The sequence below is a fragment of the Octodon degus genome, unplaced genomic scaffold (assembly GCF_000260255.1).
Source record: "Octodon degus isolate 3935 unplaced genomic scaffold, OctDeg1.0 scaffold00016, whole genome shotgun sequence".
Classification (NCBI taxonomy): Eukaryota; Metazoa; Chordata; class Mammalia; order Rodentia; family Octodontidae; genus Octodon; species Octodon degus.
The window spans coordinates 21979970-21993988 of record NW_004524592.1 but is presented as its reverse complement, the minus strand read 5'-3'; the positions used below and the strand labels follow the sequence as shown (position 1 = coordinate 21993988).

Below are 14019 nucleotides of genomic sequence, written 5' to 3'. Positions count from 1 at the left end.
TATATATATATATATATATGCCTGGACCGGCCTCCCATTACCTCTGGTGATGAGGAAGTAGGACAACCACCGCCAGAGCATACACCGTCATAGCAGACGGCATGTGCACCTATGGCGGCTTCTTCAGCTTCAGGTTGGGACATTCGAGAACTAGGAATGGAATGTGATACAAAGTCTTCATGTCCGCGGCTGCAATGCCAGACAGAATGCAGAAGACCCCTTGAGCTCTCTCTCCTCTTCTGGTATATATATAGGCTGGGAGAGAAGAGGCAATGGAGGCCATGTCCAACTGAGCTGTTGGACATACAGCTTATGTATACCTTTAATCCCTACTTGTTCTTGTACACAGCACTCTCATTTGATGATGGAATACTGCTATGGATACCAACATTTATTATGAGTTGATAGGTTATTAACCACAATACCAAATCAGATAGATAATTCAGATTTTATGGAAACTTGGTGGACATGGTCAGTAGTGTCCATTAAGGCTCAGTAGCAAGTCAGAAACTACAGGATGGCACAGGTTTGTTCCAAAGGCTTAGAGGTTTGTGCAGTGGTTCATCTACTGGTGCTGTCATAAAGTCCATTGACATCCTTCTCTGTATGGGATCTGGTAAGTCAAATGGCCCAAGTGCCAAGAGCCATTTATGTTGTAGTTGCCACTCAAAACTAGTAGTTTATTGTATTACTTAGTAAATAAGTCAATATAGAATCACTAAATGATGTATATGTTGCCTCCAAAATCCCCAAAATGGTTCTATAAGCACTGTTTATTTTTCTTAGTGAAAAAAAAACAAAAACAAAAACAAAAACCACCCAGTCAGATGCAACAAATAGCCTTTACCTTAGAGGGAGTATCTCACTTGTTACAGAGCATCCACCCTTTAGAAATGACAAAGTCTCTTTTGTCAACTTTTTGGTTGCCTGTGATTTCTTTTATCATGGTATAGGTGTTCAAATCATTTCTCAATAATTGAGTTATGAACTGATTAAAAGTGCAAACATTTTTTATATTTTAATAGTTTCATTGAAAAAGAAGTAACAATGACATAGTTTCAAAACAGGCGAGTAGTACAGTTACAACAATTAATATATTGCATATTGTTTTTGTAATAGTTATTCCTAGTACAAGATGCAGACATGATATTTTCTCTAAACACTGTTAATTAAAACCTTCTTCTCATTGAACTAAGAGGAAGTAGCTGTATATTTATGCTATTTTGTATATATATATATATATATATATATTTCCACTACAAAATGGTCCATTTATATCCCCTTTTTTGTTTACTTTTGTCAGAGATGTGTATTCCATTGCCATTCATATATTGTAGGTGCATGAATTCAGCAGAGTAATCCAACATAATCCAGTAGTCCATAATAGTAGTGCGTTATCCGCAAGACTGGCAGTGTCAGAAGTTGTTGACTTGAACCTTTTACAGCTCAGCATATTAATATGGCTCTACTTTTTATACTTCGATTTTATACTTTTCTGCTGGATGGTTAAGACCAAGATAAAACAAGACCTATATAACAAAAAATGTAACTTTTGTATCTGACAAGGTCAGTCAAATCCCCTCAGGACTTACCCTGAAACCCTGTACCTCAGTTTGTAGATCTTTTGTCAGTGTCAGTCATGTGTATGACTCACGGCCATTGCTTGACCAGTTTAAAAGTGCAAAACATTCGTAGCATCTAGTAAAAATCTATGGCACATTGCTTATTAACAAAATAACAAAAAAAAAAAAAAAATATATATATATATATATATATATATATATATATATATCAACTCAATAACGTGTCTCAAGCCAAAAATGTCTGTCTGACCTGGTTTAATCTTATTGATAACATATTATCGTAGTATTTTTTAACAATTGTTCTTGCTGTTATTATCCTTAAAGAAAGGAGGATAAAAGTTCAGCGACCTAGGGGTTTCTCAAAGAACCTTTGCAAAAGTCTCCATTCATTCACCAGCTCCCAGAACCTGGAGAAGCTGGTGTCCAATCAGCTTCCATGTCTGGCGTCAGCAAATGGGGCGGGGCTCAGTTAGATCCGGTTACCACCGCTCCTCTGGTTTAGCCACGTCTGAGACCTCTCAGGTCCTTGAAGGTGTATAATAGCAGGCCTAGCTATTGCCACACAACCAAGCTCTCTCTTCCAATTTAACTTTAAAGGTATAATTAATGTATAGAATGCATTATGCTATTTAACTATTCTAAGTTGGTGCTCTATTTTTTCTACGATTAGTATAGAGCCACTCCTGAGCTTCACGGACCTGCCTGTTGCTGGCTCGCGAATGCGCGGGCCGTGAAGAGGGCGGGCCGGCTTCCGGCTGCGCGTGGGGCAGGAGGCCCGGGCAGGCGCTGCGGCCGCGGACATGGAGACTTTGTACCGCGTCCCGTTCCTAGTTCTCGAATGTCCCAACCTGAAGCTGAAGAAGCCGCCATGGGTGCACATGCCGTCCGCTATGACGGTGTATGCCCTGGTGGTGGTGTCCTACTTCCTCATCACCGGAGGTAACGGGAGGCCGGGCCGGGCCAGGCCGGGCGCGGCGCTCGTCCGGTCCTGGCCGAGGGTCCCGGGTGTTCGCCCGGGTTCGCGTGCCCTGGAGAGCGCTCGCGTGCTACCTCCTCCGCCTGGCCAGCCCTCGTGGCGTGCTGTCACAGAGCTGTAGCTGTTTCCCGAGCCTCAGTCATTGTGTTTTCACGACCCATTCATCCTCCCGTCTCCCGAGGTCTTGGAAAAGTCAGGCGTGCTCTCGGGCTGCTTGCACGGCCTGCTGCTCCGCGGCGTGCGGGGCGCGCTGACTTCTTGTCCGCCGGCTCTGCAGCCTTGGGAGGGATCTGACAGGCCTGAGGTGGCTGCGAGCTCACACCTGAGGCTCTCGTTGCTTGTGGTGTGAACCTCAGTAAATCGGAATAGAATTTTGCGAAATCACAGTTTTAATAACGTATTAAAATTGGAGATGAGATTTGCAGAAGGTATTGTCTTTTAGAGGGTAGAATTTTTTTTTAAAGACCCAAGTCAGCCTTACTATTAAACAATTCTTAAATATCATTGTATCTTGTCCTCTTTAAGTAAAAATTTGAAAAGGGGCGTCGCCCGGTTCGCTGCTGAGTTGGCAGTCTGGTGCAGGCTTTCTGAGCCACCAGCCATTCCAACCTTAATTCCAAGACATGCTCAGGATCGTGATACTGTACTTTTACATTTTGCAAAGCAGTGGTCTTGGTTTAGAGAAGACGAACTTAAAGTTTTACAGATTAGCAGAAGTGGTTCTGCTTTTTTTTTTAACCCTTCGCCCCCTTCTAGAATAGTGATACCTTGTGTTCATTCAAAGATATTACATTACCATTAACACTTGCACAAGACATTAAGAGCGACTGCTGAATAAATGAAATTTGAAAGCACGTGGCTTTGCTTTGAATGAATAGTACAGTCTTCTGCAAATACCTTTCCTGTGACCCTTATTCCTTTGGAGTCAGAGCCTTTGCTGGAAGCCGGAAGTTTCCCTTCTGGCCCCTTTATTATGGGGAGATTCTCAAAGCTAGCCATGGGGGGGGGGAGCGTTGTGTAGAAAGGACACCTTTTAGCAGTGGTGAAGTCTGTTACAAGTAATCAGTTTGGCTGTTGGAAAGGAGTCTTGTAAAAACTGGGAGTGACGCCTGGCATGGTGGTGTACACTTGTGATCCCAGCCCTCTGGAACCTCAGGGAAAAGCAACAGTGTGAGTTCCAGGCCAGCCGGGCTACATAGGGAGTTCACCAGGCTGAACTACATAGTGAGACCCTGTCTCAGAACAAATAACACAAAGCTGAGTGTACTTTCTTAAATAAGCAATGTTTCATTAAGAAATAACAAATATAACCATAACCAAGCTTCTCTCAGTGAAAACATAGACATCTTGTCTCCTAAATCTTACATTGCTACACTAGAGATATAGTAGTATTGCAAAACTTTTACCATTTCAAATGGTCACAGTTAAGAGTGAAGGAAAAGAATAAGAGATTATGGAAAAATAGAATTAGGAATGTCATTTTAATTAGGATGTCGTTCTTGAGATAGTGACATGAAAGTCCAGATCTGCAAGATTAGAAGGGGTAGTGTAGGGTCACAGAGGGAAAAGTGTGGACAAGAGCGGAACCAAGAGACAGATAGGTGGATTTTGTGGTTGACTTAAACTCTTGTGGCTTAGGTGGCAGCAGGACAAAGGGTCACATAGTGAAAGTGTGTTGGAATTGATGCAGTAGGTTTGATAGGTTGCAGGCACACTAAGAAGGACTCTTCCTGATTGCAGCCTGTAAGTGAGAGTGTCCCTTTATTCTGAGATTGAAGAAACTTTTTTTGGTAGGAAATAGAGGACCAGAGGTCACTTGAGGTTATAATTAGTTGGCTCTGTGAAGTTTATACTCGCGAGTCTAGAACTGAGAACAGAGGTCCTTTTGGTTACTTGAGTATTTCCTGAACCCTCTAAGTCAGATGCTGAAGAGCACAGGCAGATTGTTCTTAGGAGCTTTTACTCAGCAGTACTGGTGCTCATGTAAGTTGAGAAACCTTTGTACATTGTGAATTGATGACACCTAGAGTTAAAACCCTGGGAGTTTAATTAGGGAGCAAATAGAGAATGGTACAGACCAAGGCTGGAGGGACTCTGGCTTAATGGTTTTATAGAACTCTTCATGGTTTCATATTAAGAGGTTCAGCTAGAGAGGTAGCTGGAAAACATGAGAGAGAAGTGTCATAAAAGCTCTAAGAGGAGGGTGATTTTTAAACATTTGGGTAAGTAAACCAGCTTGAGATGCTGGGAAGACTCCTTGCGTGAGAAAGTGTCCACTGAACTTGACCACATGGAGGTCATTGGTGATCTAGCAGGAGCGAGGGAGAAGCTGCTTGGAATGAGGTAATTAAGGAAAGGCAAGCTTGCTTCAATTTTGCCAGAAACAAGTCTGGGTATCTTTAGAAGGAAGCATAGAAACTGGATGTTAGGAGTCTCTGAAGTCAACAGGGGAAGGAGGACCTGAAAAGACAGGAGAGAGAAGAGGTATGGAGAAGGATAAAATCCCTGAGAGGGCAGGAGAGAGTGGCCTTTTTATCGTTGCAGAAGGGACCCCACAGTGGCAGGAGAAGTCTTATTTTTCTTTTTCTTCTTTTCCTTTTTCTTTGGTGGGGTGAATACTGTGGGTTGAGCCCAAGACCTTTGCACTGAGTTGTCTTGCCAGCCCTTTTTGAAGTATTTCAAGACAGGGTCTCCTCTACTTGCCCACTGTGGGCCTCCAACCTGCAATCCTCCTGCCTCAGCCTCCAGATTGCTGGGGTTACAGATAAGCACTGCTGTGCTTGACAGAGAGGAACTCCTATTGTCCCTGAGTGGAAAGCAGGCACTTGGGGTTTGTCCCTTAGCTGGGAAGATGATGCAGTTACTGTGTGTTTATTTTCTCAGGCTGGAGTGAGGGAGACACAAGCCTGCTATGTTTAAGGAAAGTTGGAAGAAACTGGGTGAGGTGGTGTGTACCTGTAACCCTAGCAAACCCAGCACTCTGGGAGGCTGAGGCAGGAGGATTACCAGAGAGTCCAAGGCCGGCCTGGGCTCTGTAGTGAGCCCAAGGCTGGTCTGAGCTACAATAGTAAGACCTTGTGTGAAATAAAAAACAAAAACAAAAAGAAAAGCTGGAAAGGAGGGTGTTGGAGACTGTCAGAATGTCAGTAGAGAGGAATATTAGTGATCATGTGACACATTGTACAGTGGCCTTACCATTCACTGGTGATTGGTGAATTGCTAGGTTGCCAGACTGCCAGATGATGGGTTTTAAAAAGGTCTCCTTGTTTTGTGTTTAAGCAAGAAAGTTTCTCTATGTTGTAGTCATCTGTCAGGTTATAGAAGCAAGTCCAAGAGTAGTGGAGTAGTATTGAAGGGAGGGAGAGCCTTTAATGTTAAAACTCCCTTTTAGAGTCCTTATTGAGTATTAGTGATATTAGTGAATATATTTCCTTCATGAAACTGGTATCTCAGAGGTAGGATTATTTTGGAAGTCATTCTGAAACATGGAGTTGCATGTCTGAATGGCTCATCAAAGCACAGGTTAGTTGGACCACATTTGCCTGTGGAATATAATAGAAGTAGCCCCATTTTAAATGTAAATGTCCTTGTAGAGACAATGAAAACTATAATTCCATTTTTAAAATTTGGGAAGCCAGACTGACGGGTACTCTTATCTCTTGCAGGAATAATTTATGATGTTATTGTGGAGCCGCCCAGTGTCGGCTCCATGACAGATGAGCATGGGCATCAGAGGCCGGTGGCGTTCTTGGCCTACAGGTGAAAGAGCTTTTTAATGATTGGTGGTGGGAATGAGTATCTCTGGGGTGGGGCTACTTATTAAAAATACAATAAACCCATAGGCCCCATCTGCATTTATTTATTTTATTTTTTAAAAATATTTTTATATTTTGGTACCAGGGATTGAATTTAGGACCTTGCGTTTGCCAGACAGGTACTTAAACCACTGAGCTATCTCCTCAGCTGTTTTAAAATGTGGAATTCTACAGTGGGACAAGAGGAAGCCAAGTGTTTTATTCTTTACTAGAAAGTTGATATTTCACAGTGATCAGCGCATCAGCAGTGTAAGGAGGGTCTCATTTTAAATACATTTATAGGCTCTTCTGAGGGGCAGCAAACTGGCCTATTTATTCATTTCTATAAACTTTATTGGAATTAAGCATGTTCATTATATACTACACATCTGTTTTCAAGCCTTAGTAGCCGAGTTGAGAGAGGGACACAAACCAGTGACCAAGAAGCCCAGGGTATTCAGGTGTTGGGATGGAGCCTGGGGCCCTGGACATTCTAGCCAGGCCTCTAGAATGTGTGGTTCCCTGGGCCTTTGACATCTGTTTTCTGGGTATTTAAGAACACAGACAATGAAGCCCTGCATTACACATTACACTATAATTTTTGAGACTTAAAAGGTTCTGTTTCAACAAGGAAACACCATTCTGGTGTGGTGCAGCTCCCTGAGCAGCGCTTAGCCTGTTGCTTTCCAAAGCCCATTTGAGGACTGGGCTAGCCTGGAACTTGAAGCATCCTATCTCAGCCGTGCCACGCCCAGCCTGATGGGAGCTCTTAATAGGAGCAAGCCCTTTCTTGTCCTCTTGTAGGGTGCGTATATTACATCTTATATGTTGTTTATAATACCTACCTGTAAGAGTCCTTTTAGTGGAGTTGTTTTTTTGGGGGGTCCCTGAAGTCTGAAAATTTGAAAAGCTTTACATGTGTAGAAAAATCATGTATATGTGTGTGTATAGCCACAATTTGCACATGATTGTAAGGGTTTATAGGTTGCTGGAGTTCTTGTGGATGTCGGGGCCTTAGTGAGGAGCATTTGTTTTTAAGATACTTTTCTTGGAAACAGGAAGTTCACTATGACAAAACTTCAAGAAACATTCCTAACCAGTTCAAAATTAATTTAAAATTGATAATAAACATTTAAGTACTATAATTTATTTTATTTTTTTCTATGTATTTGGTACCGGGTTTCACTAAGTAGCTTGTACGTTAGTGGTCCTCCTGTTTTCATCCTCCCCAGAGCTGGAATTACAGGTGTGCACCAGCATGACTGGTTTCTGTGGCTGGCTCAGTGTGCCCAGGGACAAGGCTGGTGCGGCCTGTGGCGTGGGTGATTGAACCCAGGTCCCTGTGTTTGCCTAGGCAGGTGCTTAGTCCACTGAGCTAGCTCGCTGGCCCCTAGTGTAATAACTTTTAAAAGCTAAAGTTCTTGGTAAAAAGTTCATACTCATAATTGACTTTTTTTTGATACTGGGAGTTGAACTCAGGACCTTGTGCTTGCCAGGCAGGCACTGTCCTGCAGAGTTATATCCTTGGTCCAATAATTGACCTTTAAGTTAATTAAAATATGCATAATGATTTTATGTAGACAGTTGTGTTGGTTTTTTAAACCTTTTTTTTGTTTGTTTGTTTTTTAAAAAAAAATCATAGTTCCATGAATACTTTTGTTGTTGTTCATTGTTGTATTCTAGAAACTGGAGTAGTGTTTGATATCTGATTTCTCAGTAAATATTTCTTGAAATCATAAGCAGATGGTTATCTAGAATACTTATTATAGTTTTAAGGGTAAAAATAAAAAATTCGCCTAAGACACTTAAGCATACAGTGAAAGGGATGCATTTATTTTTGTGAAATGCTCACTTTTTTGCCGTGGTCTTTCTGTTGCAGAGTAAATGGGCAGTACATCATGGAAGGCCTGGCGAGCAGCTTCCTGTTCACCATGGGAGGGCTAGGCTTCATAATCTTGGACCGATCCAACGCACCAAATATTCCAAAACTCAACAGATTTCTTCTTCTGTTCATTGGCTTCGTCTGTGTCCTATTGAGCTTCTTCATGGCTAGAGTATTCATGAGGATGAAGCTGCCGTAAGTCGGGAAATACTTTGTGTGATGCATAGTTTAACTTCTGTTAGAAACTGGTAAAGGTTACTTGGACAAGACAGAGTCATAGATTGAATTCGCCATTCCTTTGAAAAAATGCAAATGGAGAGCCAAAGACTTGCTCGAGGTTGCAAGTTGGTCCGCAACAGCAGTGAGATCAGTAGGTCCCCTCGGCTGCTTTCGCCATGTGAGGGCAGGAGGAAATGCAGGCACTGCTGTTGAAGGTAGTTTAAAAAGCCAGCAGCCAACAGAGCTGGGATCTGAGGCCGAGCTCACAGAGCCGCCATGAAGCAGCCAGCCCAGAGCCTGCTCCACACTCTCCCTCCTCTACTTGCTGTCTGCAGCAGCCGTGCACATGTTCTGTGCCATGAGAATCTCCCATCTGCTAAAAATGAAGCTCTGATACAAGATTTTACTCGTTGGGGGGCAGGGAGACACCCTAGCTGCCAGGCTCAAAGCCTTAATCTTCTAGAGTACAGCTCCAAATGTAGGAGCCTCTCATGTACCTGGCAGGGTGGTTACCAGGCGGGCCACTGAGTGCTCCGTAGGCTGGGACTGACCAGAAAGGCAGTGCTGAGGGTGGAGGAGGGAGGAGCGCCCACATGTCAACTCTGCCCTGTTTGTGCAGAGGGGGCATCTGAGTCCAAACACGGTCTCTCTCAGCTGTCACAGATGTCTCACACACATAGCCTGAAGGTAATTTATATAGCATTTTCAATAATTTTATACAGGAAACATGGTTTCATGGCATGGAATTTTCCATTTGTGGTGCCATGCACTGCTCAGTTTCCAATCCTAGATTTCAGATGAGGAGCACTCAACCTATACAGTACTCAAAGAGCAGCAGCAGTAAATGGACTAAAAATCTCCCCTACCACAGTATTATTCTCACTTCTGGAATTCACCAGAAGATACTTTAAAGACAGAGAAATGCTGTACCCCAGGGAGTCCCTGTTGAGATTAAATGGGCAGGTGTATGTGCTTCCTTTTAATGTTAATGTGTTTTTTATTTTAACGACAAACAGAATCCTCAGAGTTCTGTATTTCAGGCTGGCTTCTGGCCACAGTTTTAAATGAATCAACTGTTAGTGTTCATAAAAGAAGAAAGTGAGGTTACTGAGCTTAGGTGGTGGGGCAGGATGCGGAGGTCTGTGTTTCAGCAGACTGCTTCCCGGCTCCTGCAGTCCCGCTCAGCTGTACATGAGAAGAGTGTTTGTTTTGCTCCAGCATATTGGTGGGGATTGAACCCAGGTCTCACATGTGCTTGGGAGTATTCTGCCACTGAGCTACAGGTTTAGCTCTTGCACACCTTTTTAGGAGTGGTGCAGCGTAAGACATAGTGCACATGTTGGGCGGTTTCTGTGTTTCGCTGACCTGGCATGATGCCTGCCTTAAAACACAGGACGCAGTCAGTTTGACTGTTCAGCACAGGCTACATAGAAGATCTTCACGGTGGCTTCTCCTGTCTCTGGTTTTTGAGATGGCTTTTCTCTTGGTGTGCTTATTTTATGATTTTGTTTTGTTTTTGTTTTTTGAGATGGCATCTTGCTACGTAGATCAGACTGTCCTTAAACTCATATGTAACCCAAGCTGGCCTTGTACTTGTGTTGGTCCTCCTGCCTCAGCCTCTGAGTACTGGGATTACAGCTGTGTGCCACCATGCCTGGCTTTATAATTGTATTTATCCATAATATTTGTGTGGAATTATCACAGGCCTGAATATAATAATTAAAGATTATGAAATTTCCTGGGCTATATAAGAAGGTTTCAAATGATTCCAGAAGAATCCTTTGTGTTTGGTTTTTTGAAAGAGTCTTATGTATGTAGCCCAGGCTGGCCTTGAACCCATGGGAAACATTCTTCCTCAGTCTATCAAGTGCTGGAATTGCAGGTATGAGCCACTGGACCTGGCTTTAACACATTTGTTTCCTACCAGAAAACACTAGATGGTATCGATTTACTTGCTCTTTTTCTCGCACATTCACTCTTTAAGCATAATACTCCTTAGCATCCTCTCAGTATTTTGGAACGTAGGACTGAATGTTGGTGTAGCACCTTGGAATAGGCATTATTATTATTTTGTTGTTGTTTTGAGACAAGGTCTCATCAGGCAGGACTTGAGCTTACTTTGTATCCCAGGCTTATCTCAGACTCACAAAGATCCTCCTGCCTCAGCCTCCCAAGTGCTGGGATTACAGTCATGTACCATTCCACTCCACTCTAGGAGCTTGGAATAGGATGTATCAGTTTATTCTTTTCCATCTTGGTGTAGTTTGACAGTGACCTGTGGGCTTCAGTAATTAAGTAGCCACACAGTGGATCTGGGCAAGAGCCCCGAGTGGGACCTGGACAGGATAGAGGTCCAGAGCATGCACTCATAGGCCGCAGGGGAGGCTTCCACCAGGGTCAGCTATCTGCAGAGTGCCTGCCTGTTGTGCCTGGTGTGGATGTGGAGGATGCCTGCTGGAGACCTGGAGCTGGGCAGCTTAGCTATGAAAGTCTCCTATAAACAGGGAATTCACATGGGTGCACAGGTTGGCGTGTTCCTCCAGGCAGGGGGAGCAAGAAGTGTGGGGCGCTGAGGTCGGGTGAGCGTGCTCCGGAAGGCAAGGCTCTGTCGAAGCGGGTTGGGCCTGTGCTTGGCAGGGCATTGCTACCCTGGATCTGGATCCATGGTGCCAGTGAGTGTGCTTCCAGCTGGAAGGAAGGGGAGCAGGCCCTGTGTGTGCCTCTGCCAGCACTGAAGGAGGCTTTTTCAAGTCCTGTCCTACAGAAGGAGAGTGGAGGCTGATGGGAGTGTGAGCCGATGACGGAGAGTGGCTGCCCACGCAGGCTGCCCAGTGCTGCCCAGGACTCTGTCTCCCAGGGGTGTAGGGTTCCCCAATCTGGGCACGCTCAAGCCTCCAGCCCAGGTGGCACCGTGTGAAAACTCTGAGCCAATGCCCACATTCTGTGCGCTTCTGCTTTTTCTCAGATCCTGTGGATTTGTAGTAGATCACAAGGATTTATCAAAGGAAAGGCAGGACCTCTAACACCAAGTTTACTGCTTTCACTTAACAAGATGTGGCTGGCACTTGTGCTCTTAGGTGCCCAACAAAAGGGGCCCTCGTTGTCGTCTTGTAGCCCTGGCCGCACTGGTGTTTCCTGAGAGAGTGGGGGATGCAGCCGGCCCTGCGCTGTCGTGAGAACCCAAAGGCCCCTGGTCAGGAGTCTCTCCTCATCCTCTGCTTTCTCTGGTGATTCGGGCTGTTAAGTGCCCAGAACCATTTCTTTCCATACAGAGCTTTGGTGGTTGTAATTCTGAGATTCCCAGGGGCACTGAAATTTTTTTTTTTTTTTGGTGGAATCGGGAATTGAACTCAGGCCCTTGTGCTTGCCAGGCAAGTGCTTATTCTACTGAGCCATCTCCCTGGCCCCCATTTTTTTTTTTTTTTTTTTTATTAAATTTTTTTTTTTTGTTTTTGTAAGACGGAATCTTGCTATATAATTCAGGCTGGCCACCGTGTAGCCAGTCTGGCCTCAAACTTGAAGCAGTCTTCCTGCCTTAGCCTCTCAAGTGCTGGGATTGTACCATCATACCAGGCTGCCTGATTCTTAACCCTTGTATAACATTTTTTTCTCTACCTTTTTATTATTTCTGTGGTTTTTTTTTTAGCATAAGAGGTGTGATGGAAAATTGATTGTTTGTACAAGTTCCCAGTGGTGAGTGTGAGTGCTAGGAAGAGCAGCTATGTCCTAATGAGGAATAAAGTGCTTTCAGATCCTCAAATGAGAAATACAGAAAGGTTGCTATAGGAAATTTATTACAGTAAAAGACACATTGCCATCACCCCTTTGAGGTACTCCCCTGCCTTCTGATGCACGTGTCCCGGTTCTGGCCACTATCAGCAGCAGCTGTGGTCATTTCTGAGTGTCTTGAGTTGCGCCGTCCAGGCTGCCTCAATGTCCTGAATCCATTCAGAATGGTTTTTTGTGGCCATTTTTGCTTTGGGGAGGATCCAGAAGTCCCGCAGTGCCAGACTGGTAACTAAGGTGGAGGACGACTACAGGGTCATATTTTTATGACCCTTCAATGATGCTGCATTTTTTAGCACATTTTGTAAAGACACTTGAGAAAGCGGACTTTAGAACTGCTTCTGAAATTGGCAAGAAGGATGAGTGTGTTGTATCAAGGGGAGGATTTTAAGAGCAATTCATGTCAGTGTATCTTTTATTGTAACAAATTTCTTTTTCTTTTGAGATAGAGTGTCTACCTAGTAGTTCAGGCTGGCCTTAAACTTGCTGTGTAACTCAGGCTGGCCTCAAATTCACAGTGATCCTCTTGTCCCAGCCTCCTGAGTGCTAGGATTACAGGAGTGTGCTACTACAGTCAGCCTTAATAAACTTCGCCTTTTTTTTTTTTTTTTGTGGAACCAGGGATTGAACTCAGGCCCTTGCGCTTGTCAGGGAAGCACTTATTCTACTGAGCCATCTCCCCGGCCCCTCCTAATAAACTTCTTAAAATGGAGACATTCGCTGTGTATTTGTTCAACCATTGTATTTGCTTTGTAACTTTATCTCCTTGAGGGAGAAGAGTGATAGAGCTGAGTCCTAGTACTTAGGTGTTGAGTGAAGGGGGAAAGATAAGAAACATAAATGGCCATAAGAAATCACAGTTACATTTTTGGCTTGTTCCTTGATTCAGCTTAAAATTTGGTCATGTTAAGATTTGCTTCCTTTTCACTTTCTGTGTGTATGACTGTTTGGGCAGGGGCTACCTGATGGGTTAGTGCCTTCGGAGAAGAAACCAAGAGATTTGCTCCCGGGTATGAAGCCACAAAAGCTGTACCAGTCCTCTCCTGTGGAACAGGGGAAGAGTGAAGAACAGCAGCAAGAAGTACCAGGTGAAGACGCAGGGGACACCTACAGCTCGGACTGAAGTTTTTGATACCAGAGACAAGTTTATCGCAGTATTTTTTTCCTGCTGGTCCATTCTGATGTGATGTTAAGTGGCATTTTCTTCTCTTTCACTTGTTAAAGAAAAAATACTGAAACTGTAATATTGAATAAAGTGGTTATTTTTTACAATGCACTCAGCATTTTGGAGATGCTGTTTCTGATTTCCCGGAATTAATATAAGGTCAGGAAGCGGATTCGGTGGTGGTCGCTGTGACGGTGCTCTGCCTGCAGCCAGCGGTGTGATCACACATGTCTCAGGCCGCGTGCAGACTGCTTCCTGCACAGTAGGATGGGTGAGAGGAGTGGTGATACTTTCTAGTTCACACCTTTTCTGTTTTTAGCTGGCATTGCCTTAACCTTTGGTGTGTATGTCATCCAGCCTGCCTTGGGACCTTCTGTCTGTGCTTTGGGAGCCTGCGGTGCTCTTGGCAGGATGCCTTGTAGGTAGCAACTCCACATCCCTGCGAGTGTGCAGGCGCTGGCCTAGCCCGTGTCTGTGTCAGGATGTCCCCAAGAGCCTTGTGCTCGGGGAGGGGGGCGGTTTGGAAGGCCATGGGATTATGGAGCTGTCCTGCTGTGCCTTTAGAAGCTGGAGCTGGGGGTGGGGGCCGGGGAGATGGCTCAGTGGAATACACG

General features: G+C 44.3%; 1 protein-coding gene across 1 annotated transcript; it reads left to right on the top strand.

Annotated features, from left to right (window-relative positions):
• Nucleotides 1-2321: 2321 nt before the first annotated feature.
• On the top strand, nucleotides 2322-13523 carry Ostc (oligosaccharyltransferase complex non-catalytic subunit). Its single transcript, XM_004626685.3, has 4 exons — nucleotides 2322-2522; nucleotides 6225-6318; nucleotides 8233-8430; nucleotides 13196-13523. Exons 1-4 carry the CDS (start codon nucleotides 2384-2386, stop codon nucleotides 13212-13214), a joined length of 450 nt encoding a protein of 149 aa, XP_004626742.1. The 5' UTR covers nucleotides 2322-2383; the 3' UTR covers nucleotides 13215-13523.
• Nucleotides 13524-14019: the final 496 nt, after the last annotated feature.